The sequence below is a fragment of the Melanostigma gelatinosum genome (assembly GCF_949748355.1).
Source record: "Melanostigma gelatinosum genome assembly, chromosome: 18".
NCBI lineage: Eukaryota > Metazoa > Chordata > Actinopteri > Perciformes > Zoarcidae > Melanostigma > Melanostigma gelatinosum.
Genome location: NC_136651.1, coordinates 9360761 through 9372680, shown reverse-complemented (window position 1 = coordinate 9372680; position 11920 = coordinate 9360761). Strand labels below are relative to the sequence as shown.

The window sequence follows — 11920 nt, the reverse complement described above, 5'->3', positions numbered from 1 at the left end:
CAGCACGATAGTGGCTGAGAGGGAGAGTGAAGTGTGATTCGTGGGGGCGGTCAACGCCGAGGCTAAATTTAGCTCCTGCTCCCTCTCACTCTGCAGGGGCCGGTGAGGTAATGAAGGCAGGCTGCTGCTGTTCTTTTAGCAGGGGTCTGTCAGCCCATTGTAAGCTGGGGGACCCAGATGCCTGAAACAGAACACCGTGTTCTGTCCTCAGACTCTAATCAAAAGATATCACCCTCTCTGAATTTGGCAGGGATCAAAACCTTCTGGCTTAAGTCACATTGAGGGCCTCTCGGTAATCGATTTCCTCTGGTATTTCAGTGAACGCATCATTCTGCAGTTATGTAAAGGATAAGAAGTGGTGGACGGATGTTCGCCTTTCTCTGAGTATGTGTAGGTGGTTGGCCGTGACATAGTATATCTACTTATAGGCCCGTCATGTGTTTCATAATTAATCAAGAGTAATGGCCTTTTGTAGGAGTCAAACTCTAGACCTTTAAGCCTGACACAAATGCACCGAACTCACCTCCTTGAGGGTGATCTTGGCCGTGAAGACGATGTTGGAGCCGTCTCTCTTGTACTGCGTGTGCTCCTTGTCCCTGAGAATGAAGGTGATGTCGGCAGGGGTGTTGTTGGGCGTCTCGTCTCCCTCCCTGGGGAAGGTGATCTTGGTCCCCGCTTTCCAGCCTTTTTTCACCACCACGTTCAGCACCTTTTCCTCCGAGCGCAGGCTGCGTCCGTCGGGGTTGAGGCGGCTGCGGGTGATCTTCACATGCTTGGTGCAGCCCTGCATCACCTCGTCCAGGGTCACCAGCAGATCGTGCACCACCTCATCGCCCTGCAGCCGCCGCTGGCCCCTCGGCAGGCCACCGTCGCTGCCGGAGAACCCGCCCACGTGGCTGAAGGGGAACTGTCTGAAGGGGTTGAAGAGGTCCTCTTCGCCGTCCTTGTCGTTGCCAAAGAAGATGTCGAAGTGGTCGGAGCCGTGGAAGAAGGAGGAGAAGGTGGCGTGGGGGTCGGTGTGGCAGTTATTGCGGAAAGCGTTGCCTTGGCCCGCCGTTGACATTCCATTTTTAAGACCTAAAAAACACAGAGGAAAGAGAAAAGAGTTAATTTCAATCTGCAGCTTGAATTTCTATTCTAATGTTGGTGCTTCTTCAATACAAATTCTGCATCTCCCTCTAGAAGGTTTGCTAATCATCAGCTTTTAGAAAAACTCTTAAATTGCTGAATAATTTATCAGCTGCACATGTTGAGCCGGTTTATTAGGGGTGGATGTGTTTCAGTCCCCACTACAGATCAGTATTTAGCCCTAATGAAGGCATGCATAGTTAATGCACCAGCCTGTCCTACAGTAATTAGCCAGATGTCAGTTGCTGTTTGAGCTATATTAAATCAAATCTCACTCTCACCTTCTTCTCCAAACTGGTCATAGATGCTTCTCTTCTTGGGGTCAGTCAGGATGTCGTAGGCCTCGGCGATCTCTTTGAACTTGTCCTCAGCATCCGCATCGCTGTTCTTGTCCGGGTGGAACTTGAGAGCCATCTTCCTGTAGGCCTTCTTGATCTCATCTTCATTGGATTCCGGGATGACACCCAGGACTTTGTAGAAGTCCTTGCCTGTGGGCTTGATGGCCAGGCAGGGCGTGTCCTGCTCAGACTTGGTGCTTTCCTGTTAAACACAAGAACAATGAGGGTTTAGAACATTTATTTGTCATAACTCCACTCATTTTGCATATGAATTTGAAATATAATGACTATGGTGCATGCCGCAAAAAGGCTGAGGATGAATAACTAATGAGCAACTACATTTATATTTTCATCATCTAGAATACAAAACAGGAGGGTTCATGTATTGGACTTCCTCCACATCAACTGCTGCACAGTATCTATTAATGTGCAGAGAAATGATCCCCCGGCATATAGACACTCTCTGGGAAAACACCCTTATCTCCGTGCTGCTGTGCAACTGCATATATCCATGAATGTTATAGGCTGGTGCACAACACACCGTGAGAGAGAGAGAGAGAGAGAGAGATTTCCCCCAACTACCAAGAGTCTCTGCAGCGATTGGCTGAATGCAAATCGCGACTCCACAGCAACAGAAATAAGTCAATGCTGATCAAATACAAGAGAGAGATGCATCTGCATGATGTTTTACAGCGGATTGACCAACATAATATACCTTGTAAAACATTTAAGAATTCGTTTTTTTAAATAGTGATTTAAAATACACTCAAAACAGTTAAATAATCTCAAAAATGTACATACCGCTGATGATGATGAGCCTGAGCTGTCACCTCTGTGCATAACTCGCACTTTGCACTTGACGTTGACATTTTTGTGCTTAACCCCGAACTGAGTCCAGATGAGAACCATGCTGGCTAGTAGAAGTGGTTTGTTGGAGCTACGTGTCGCTGTCCTGGTGCTGAAATCGCTCCTGGTTGTCGGGCTATGTTTCGTCCTGTCTTGAGCTCTCCCCGGCTCTCTCTTAAATACCACCGCGGCAGCTCCGTTACTATACACTCACCCGCCCACGCAGCGTGACCGAGCTTTCCCCGGATCCGCCTATTTCCTACCGCGCGGCAGGGGATGCCGGTGTCGTCAGATTGCTCGGTGGAAAGCCATTGGTGCTCCGGCGATGATCGCGCGGATGTTGCAGCCTCCCGCTCCTTCTTGAGGCTTGTTTCCGGAGTTCTTGAAGGCAGAGCCGAGCAGACAGTCACGACACGGAGTGTTTTTCTTTTTTTGTTCAGTCTGTTCTTGCCACAGACTGAACAGAACAACCAGCCATGCAGTTAAAAGATCCTGCTGTCTGTCCAGACAGCTGCACCTGCTCAGTGTCGAGTAACTATCTCTATAAATACGGTGGAGCCCAATTAAAATCTCACCCTGACATGTAGTGGAATAGAAGTATATAAAACAAAAAAATGAAATACTCAAGTTAAGTACAAGTACCCAAACTTTGTATGAAAGCACTTAATTTAAGTAAATGTTCTTAGTTACTTTCCACCACTGATTAGCACAGCAAAGGATAAGACCTTGATGCATTAAACATCTTTTTTGAGACCTCTTCTTTCTTGGGGTGTTGTATTGGATTGCATTGTATTTCCACCTCTATCAATAAGAGGTAGGGGAGGAAGAACATGTTCGCCCTACAATTAAGCAGAATTCAAAGTGGAGAAAATGACACCCTTGAAAGTTTACACTGACTGACACTAATTGTTTTCAGGTGTATTTCCTGAAGCTGAAAATGAACTTGGCGCCAATCTGTTCTGTTAATTGTGTTTCACTGAAAAGGTCAAAAAGCTTTACAGCGGCTTTATTTATTGAATGGTTCTTTATCCATTAGATTGTGCAGCTGTGCATGTAAATACTTCCACCCACGTAGTTCTGCATATATCAATTATGTATAGTGCCACAGAAAATACATGCAAACCAATGCAAATGAGCCATTTAATAGCCGACAACTGTGGAGGGAGGGGGCAGCTGCAAGTTATGTAATTGAATTGTGTTAGACCTGCTTTTTGGTGAGTGTTCACATATCTTGCTCCCGTGAAAATTCAAGATATCACCTCAAAATCTTGATGACTGACGGAAGGATGCTGATTACCTTGCTAGAAACAATAATGAACATTTTTGTAGAGTCCAATGAGTAATAATAATGATAATAATGCCTGGTTATACAAATATTATTGGGGTTGGGAGACAGGTTCTCCTCATATTTGAGTTTTAAAAGCCAGATCTTTCCCTCAAATGACTTATCTCAGTTTTTAAGTTGAATATGTTAATGGTACAGTATGTTTTACATAGTCCACATTTCACATTAGGGGCGGATAGCCAAAAACTTAACAAATGTGCTTCCTGTTAGCAGAGATTTGAAGCTGCTCTGTAATCGTTTAACTAACAGCTAACAAATGAACAGTGTCGATGAATCAGTAAACAGGGCCTCATCAGGTTGGGTAGAACAGGTTGGGTTACTATATTCCAAAATATCTCTATATAGGATACAGTTGGGTAGTGAAAAGAAACAATACTGTATATAGACAATGTTTATTGTCAGTTAATAATAAAGATTGTTCTACTCCCAGTTGTTCAGTAAGATAGTTGTCCTCAAACGCTACTTTTATGACACAACACATTTCTGCAGTAAAACAAATAAATAAAATAGAATATACATTTGGGGCAAGAAAAAAAAGAGCTAAACACCATAACCTGCTCATCCCCAAAACAATCAGAACCCCCCCCCCCCCTTTAAGTAAAATAAAAAATAAATAACCCTTCCCCTTTTCTGACTCGCTCTCCCCCCGAATAACTTCTGTACAGTCCCGAACAGAGAACTTTGTAAATGTGAGAAGAAATTGGGGAAAATCTCACAGACCCACGTGATGTTGACTTACAAATCATCACTACATGAAGGAAACTCTTTTTTGACGAAATACAGCAAGTCATCTGCTTGAATTCCGCGTTTACTGTCATTGGGCAGGAGTCAGTATTTCTATTTCGAGAGTATACTACAAGATTACGACACAGAGTCGACTCTGCAGCCGGCAGCGTAGCCATGGATATGGAAATCGGTGTCACGGGGAGCGTACATACATATATGGCAATGCTTCCTCCGCTGTGATGCTTTATACATCCAATGGGGGCTGGAGTTTCTGGGGATTCTCCTTTTGTCTTACAGGAAACGGTAGACAAATTTGGGTTGAAGATGTTGCGCCAGGAGCGTCACGCACCAGATAGCAGCTCTTACATACTATTCACAGATTGAGAGCGCTAGAGTGAATCACAGCAGCCTCTCTCACAGCGTTCATTCTTTCCTGCCCACGGGAACAGTCTGACTGTGTGTTTGGGCTGTTTTTCACACTGTCTCTCTCATAGAAACACTTACACAGTTGCCTGTCAGTCTCGGCGACAAATAACGCCAATTAAAGTGCCAAGATGTTCCGACACAGTTATTGATAGGCGGCGAGAAGGTGGACAGCTTCCATGCAGCTTAGTTGTTCTTGAGGTGTTGTTTGGTCTTCTCACATACTAAGCACTAGATGCACTATCTCTGTGCAGCTGACAGCTGTGGTTATGCAAATATTCAAATCGAGATCAAACACAGTTGATAATCCAGTCACATGGTTGCAAACATTGATGCTATGTATATAGAGTGTAAGTAGTCAAATAGCTGGATTGCACAACTCTTGAGTGTTGTGGCTCAGGGGACCAGCCATTTCTGTGGGCGGGCCTGTTTTGGCTTTTCCCCCACATTGATGTGCATGTGACTGACATGATAGCTACATTTAATGTAGGCCAATGTCTTTATTCAATCAAGAATAGGATGGCTGTTTCTTTATTATATTGTATGCTGTATGCTCAGTTATATTCAAATAATTCTGCTAACTTAGAATAAAATACTAGAATAATATTTGTTGTAACTCAGATCATAACGTTTGTCTTTTTTTGTGTTTTATTGCTGTTTAAATGTAGGCAATTGTAAGGCTTTTTATAACGTATGTCAGGTAGTTGTTCTGTATCACGGAAGCACTGCATCCTTGGGTCCATAGAGTAACAACACACATTTGAACCCATCGCTCCGAGCCACAGTTGGATCCCAAACCTTCAACCTTTGCAGGCTAAACAAAACAAGATTCAACAGTAATATCATCCAACTTGCAATGTGGTACCATTGAATATATCTCGAAAATAACTTTTTTTCTTTAGTTAAAGGCATAGTCCCACATTAGTACTATTGTTTCGTAACGACACTTGTGAAAGAAACTGTTAAAATTATGAATGGATCCCAAATGATTCTTTCGAACATCCCGCACCATTAGTAAATTACCACCAGGTCTACTTCCCCTTTTCTTGTTCCACTTATGCTGTTATCTTCTTTCTGTTGATAATGAACCATATTGAAAATACAGTTATAAAACACTTTGGCCTAGTTTGTTCTGTGAGACTTGCTATTCTTAACTGACGGGCGCTTGAGCAGACACAAAGCCGGTACAGAGACAAAGGAGTGCACGTGACTGTGTGCCCCGGCTCTCTCTTCCCTGTTATGCTCTGTAGGAGCAGTATGAGCTGCCTGCAGGGGACTGTGGAAGGTGAATCACACTGCTGTGAGCACACAGCGCTGGCACAGGGGAGGTGACGCCAACCTCATCTCACACCAGCCCACTGCCAACACTTATCCTGTCCTTCAAAAGGTTGCTGGATGAATCAACGTGCAAAAGTCCACAGACAAATCCTCTGACTAAGGTCACTCTTACCTGCAGGCGGCAGAAAAATATACTGGGGGCGGTGAGGAAAGTTTCCCTCTGTAACTACTTTGGAATATTAAGCAGAAAACAGTTTGATTTGAGGAGGTATTGGGTTCAAATTCAGGGCAAAGATAAATTAGACATTCCAGAAGAAAAAAACCAAAACTGTCATAACAAGTCATATTTTATCACCAGGCAAGAAAATAAGACGTTCTCATTTTCAAATTCTTCCCCTGCCCTCGTCTCGCACCTTCTCCCCCGATGTACTGTGCCTCCCACACATGACTGGGAGTGTGACTGGCTCTTGTGTGTCGCACCGGCTAGCTATTCGAAAGCCATGTGCCTTGGTGCACCAGATGCCCAGACAGGCAGATAGCAATAAACACACCCAGAGATTTACTCATAAATGTAAACACAAATGCAGACACAGACCCAGACAGAGCTCCATATATACGTTCTATCAGCTGACATCTTGGTTGCTTCTCTTCACAGAGATCGAAATCTTCCTGCTCGAGGAAAAGAGGAGAGAGAGAGGTTGTTCTGAAAAGGAGAGATGAGGACACAGGGAGACAGATAACGGCAGAAGAGGGCCTTTGAGGACAGGGGAAGAAGAGTACAAGCAAAAAAGGGTTTCTTAAAACATGTCAAAGCGAGGGAGAAGCACAGCAAGCATCGAAAAGAGAGGTAAAGAGAGACGATAGGAGAGAAGGATAGGACAGATTGGAGTACAGAAGGCAGTGATGGATTATGGCTGGCAGAGAATAGGGTGTTTTTGCTGGGGGAGCACTTTATCACATCTCCCCTACAGCTCGCTGTCTGCTCTGATGAACTGCTCTGCTGCATTTTAAATCAACTCACAGCAACCACGGAAATTGTGGTTTGGAGACAGGTGGAAAGACTGTCTAGTCCTTCACTTTGGTTTGTAGTGGCTCTAAAGGGATAACATCTGAAGACTGAATTAAATATCATGTATGTTATTTGAGCCAAAGACGGTATACATAATCACATTCAAATCTGACCAGTATTTTCCTCAGTGTTACTAGATATACATGCAACAACAGAGGTTCTACTCTCATCTAATCCACGACACATGATGCATATTCATCCCTTTTGTTCCTTTATTGATCATCAGCTGCATTCAATTTTTTTTTTTTTGTATATGACACTTAAATGATGCACATGTACTCATGTTGGTGCATGTGTGTGTGTTGTACAAAAGTCTGTGTTATTTCTTTAATAAGCCCCGGCCTTGAATTAGTTTTGTGATATCGTTAACATTTAAATGGATTTAATTTGTAGGATTTGGTTGACAATAAATACCAGTTTTATTCACTCTACTCAGACTGATACCTCTTATGAAATGTAATTCTTTATGGTAAAATAATTTATAGCAAATACAGGAATAAAGGATAGAGTAATTTAAAGTGTTGTACTGTAAACTACAATTGTAATAGCACATTTGTACTGTAAAACCTCACAACAGTAAATATATTGTGAACAGGTTATATTAAAAGAAATACAGGGATCTTTCCTTTCAAAGTGCCGCCCTCTGCTGTTAAAATAGCTGTACTGCATAAGAAAATGTTTGCCATTTAGAAAATATTTTTCACTGCAAGGACAGCCATTTTATATAACAGACCAGTGGCGGCTGGTCAATAGAGGGCCATGGGGCATGGCCCCACGATGAGCCACACAAAAAATAATAAAAAAAATAAAAAATTATAATAATCATAAATTATATAAATTGTTGAGTTGTTTTTCTTTGATTGATCTGCATCACTTAGCTTGATGTCTTTTGATTCACTGACATTTTATTTATTGTTTTAATCTCTATAGATTTCTTTCATTCCGCACTATTTTTAGCATTTCGTATTTTCCAAACAGCATTATGTAACACAATGTATGAGGGCCGGGTGTGATCAGGTCCAACCCCTTTGCTGCCGCACCAATCCTGATATATTGTGTTGGAGCTGTGTGATGAAGTCAAAGGTGGGGCCTGTTTCATGGTTACCTAAAGTTGAGCTGGTAAAAGTGCTCATACACATGAACAAGAGGCCTGGGGAGCACAACGATTAGGATAAGATGATGGTACGATCAAGAAAAGCCACCGGCAATCTAAAAAAGTATCGAAAAGTGGTGAACACATTCAGGAATGTGTCGGCCTGTTGATCAACTGGAAGGAACTATAGATCTAGATAAGGCTGTTGTTGGTTTGTAATTCCAAAGAATGTGTAGATTGCTTTATCTCAGGACCTTTTTTTATCCTTTTTATGAGTTTGTGTCAGACAAGATGACAATTTTATACCAGTAATGGCAGCAAAGAGTGCAAACAAGACAAAGAACTATTGAGTCACACTCCAGTCACTGATGGATTTAATCCTGATGAACAAAGTGTGCTATGTACAACTGTATGACCCAGTGAAATACACAAACCTTTTACTTTTTATTGATGAAATCATTTGAATACAATATACTGTGCACAGATGCAGGTAAAACCATCGTCTTAAACTTACATTACCATCAAATCAATCATCAATATAATCATCAAAACTATTTCAAACTGTACAGTTGGCGCTCATTCAGTGAATAACTTTTTGTATTGAAATCAGTGTAGTTGAACGGCGGTTAATCATGTGTCACTTCAGAGGTGACTCGTGCTGAAAGCTTTTATCACAAACGGAAACTTTACTGCAACCACAACAGCTAAAGGGGATTGTTTCCTGTGTGGGTTCTCATGTGTCTCTGTAAAGTTGAACGATGGTTAAAAGATCTCTTACAGACTGAGCAGCTGAAAGGTTTTTCTCCTGTGTGGGTTCTCATGTGTGCCTGTAAATGTGAACGATGGTTAAAAGATTTCTTACAGACTGAGCAGCTGAAAGGCTTTTCTCCTGTGTGGGTTCTCATGTGTCGCTGTAAAGTTGAACGCTGGTTAAAAGATTTCTTACAGACTGAGCAGCTGAAAGGCTTTTCTCCTGTGTGGGTTCTCATGTGGCTCTGTAAATGTGAACGCTGGTTAAAAGATTTCTTACAGACTGAGCAGCTGAAAGGTTTTTCTCCTGTGTGGGTTCTCATGTGTATCTGTAAAGTTGAACGCTCGTTAAAAGATTTCTTACAGACTGAGCAGCTGAAAGGTTTTTCTCCTGTGTGGGTTCTCATGTGTAACTGTAAAGTTGCACGCCTGTTAAAAGATTTCTTACAGACTGAGCAGCTGAAAGGTTTTTCTCCTGTGTGGATTCTCATGTGTGTCTGTAAAGCTGAACGCTCGTTAAAAGATTTCTTACAGACTGAGCAGCTGAAAGGTTTTTCTCCTGTGTGGGTTGTCATGTGTAACTGTAAATGTGAACGCCTGTTAAAAGATGTCTTACAGACTGAGCAGCTGAAAGGTTTTTCTCCTGTGTGGGTTCTCATGTGGCTCTGTAAAGCTGAACGCACGTTAAAAGATTTCTTACAGACTGAGCAGCTGAACGGTTTTTCTCCTGTGTGGGTTCTCATGTGGCTCTGTAAATGTGAACGCTGGTTAAAAGATTTCTTACAGACTGAGCAGCTGAAAGGCTTTTCTCCTGTGTGGGTTCTCATGTGTATCTTCAGATTTTGACTCTTGCCAAATGTTTTCTCACACTCAGAGCATCTGAAATGTTTTTCACCAGCGCTACATCGTGAATCAGTGACACGGACTTCATCAGGTTTCACATAGTTTAAACCTGACTGAGGTTCTCTGGTCTTCTTCCCATCACCACCCTCATCAGTGTCAGAAGAGTCTCCAGGCTTCTCATCAGTATCTGGTTCTGGATGTCTATCTGGATCCAAGTTCCTGTCTGGTTCTGGTCCTCCACAGTCCTCTCCATCAGCTTCTGTTCCCATCTGTTTAGTTTGTCTTTGATGAAGCTGTGAGGACTGACCTTCCTCTTCTTCATCTTCACTCTTCACAGGAGTGAATGAGAACTTGACATCGGCCTCCTCCAGACCTTGAAGCTGCTCTCCTTCCTGACTGGTGCAGAGTTCCTCCTGTTCTTCTTTCATGTGTGGGGGCTCTGGGTCCTCCTGGTCCAGACTGGAGCTCCACTCCTGCTGCTCAGAGGGAACCTCTTCTTTAACCAACAACAGCTGCTGGATGTCTGCAGGAAAACAGTAAACACACACAGAGGGGTTACAAAGACATTTTAGAATTGAGCAAATAGTCTCCTGGACATACACTTCCAGAGTATCACTAGAACCAGATAATACAATAATGTAATTAACTTATGTGACATGAACATATGAACCATTTTAAGCTGCCAAATCCATGTGGTGTTATCAAAGAACAAACTTTTACTTTAAGTTGAAATATTTCCTGTCATCTAGAAGCTGAGCGAAGAACCGCATGAACAGTGTTTGAGAGAAGAAATAAAGTGAACCCACGTGCTCTTTGTATCCGGACTTCCGGGTTGTGAACGGCGTCCAGAAGTTCCCGTTGTCGCTTATTCGCCTCTTTTGAACGAGAGAGTTCCTCCTCGTACTCTGCTATCGTTCTTTCAAACAGACCAAATATATCTTCTTCAGCCGCAGTTAGTCGTTGGCTGACTAAAGATCTCAACATTTCTACTTTAGACATTTTCACTAAACCACAGGAAGTTTTTGTGGCGTTACATTCCTGCAGCTATCCCCGTTATTCCAGTCACCAAAGTGGTTAGCTAGTAGCTCCTAGTAGCTAGCATTCACGGGAGAAAAAGAGCAAGCCGCCATTGTCTCTTTGGTCTGGGAACTCACTGACCGTTTATTTTGCGCATGCGCACAACCGCACACAGGCACATCACTGCACAGGCCACTCAACATGGCTTTGCTACTCATATAAGGAATATGCTCAACCGTTTTCCTCCAGACGAACTCCGTTAAAAACACCGTTTACTCTCATTAAACTCTGACTAGCGTTGTGTTGGTCACTTCCGTCCCCGTCCGTCTGTTTCCAGGTAGCATGCTAAGCTAACCTCAATAGCTTTATAGGCTACCAGGAGATTAGTACTCTTCTTCTTCCTCTCCTCCTTCTTCCACTTTAATGGCGGACTACAAACCAATGTGTAAGGCGCCACCTACTGGACCGGAGTGTGTAACATCATGACTTTATGACAGTTATCATTTAAACACAATAATAATGTTATTTATAAATATAATGAAACAATTATAAATAAACTTCATATTGCAGTCATATTCTGGCTTTTTAACCCGTTCCATTCAAAATATTAAATTATAAATTTAAACTGTGTGATGTTTCATGTGGTATGTCAAATGTATTTCATACATTTTGTATAAAACCGTTATCACAAACAGAACCACTATATCTCTTTTTATTGATGAAATCATTTGAATACAATATACTGTGCACAGATGCAGGTAAAACCATCGTCTTAAACTTACATTACCATCAAATCAATCATCAATATAATCATCAAAACTATTTCAAACTGTACAGTTGGCGCTCATTCAGTGAATAACTTTTTGTATTGAAATCAGTGTAGTTGAACGGCGGTTAATCATGTGTAACTTCAGAGGTGACTCGTGCTGAAAGCTTTTATCACAAACGGAAACTTTACTGCAACCACAACAGCTAAAGGGGATTGTTTCCTGTGTGGGTTCTCATGTGTTTCTGTAAAGTTGAACGATGGTTAAAAGATTTCTTACAGACTGAGCAGCTGAAAG

At 42.3% G+C, this 11920-nt stretch overlaps 1 protein-coding gene across 1 annotated transcript in view; it reads right to left on the bottom strand.

Annotated features, from left to right (window-relative positions):
• LOC306792049 (dnaJ homolog subfamily B member 5) overlaps positions 1-2402 on the bottom strand; it is a gene marked incomplete at its 3' end in the record, with an annotated part of 3088 nt that extends 686 nt beyond the window's left edge. The window contains exons 1-3 of the mRNA XM_079289038.1: positions 2268-2402; positions 1410-1668; positions 524-1077 (exon numbers count right to left, since the gene is read on the bottom strand). Of these exons, the coding sequence (XP_079145164.1) occupies positions 524-1077; positions 1410-1668; positions 2268-2375 (921 nt within the window). The 5' untranslated portion in view covers positions 2376-2402. The remainder of the gene's footprint in view (positions 1-523; positions 1078-1409; positions 1669-2267) is intronic.
• Between the last annotated feature and the right edge of the window lie 9518 nt (positions 2403-11920).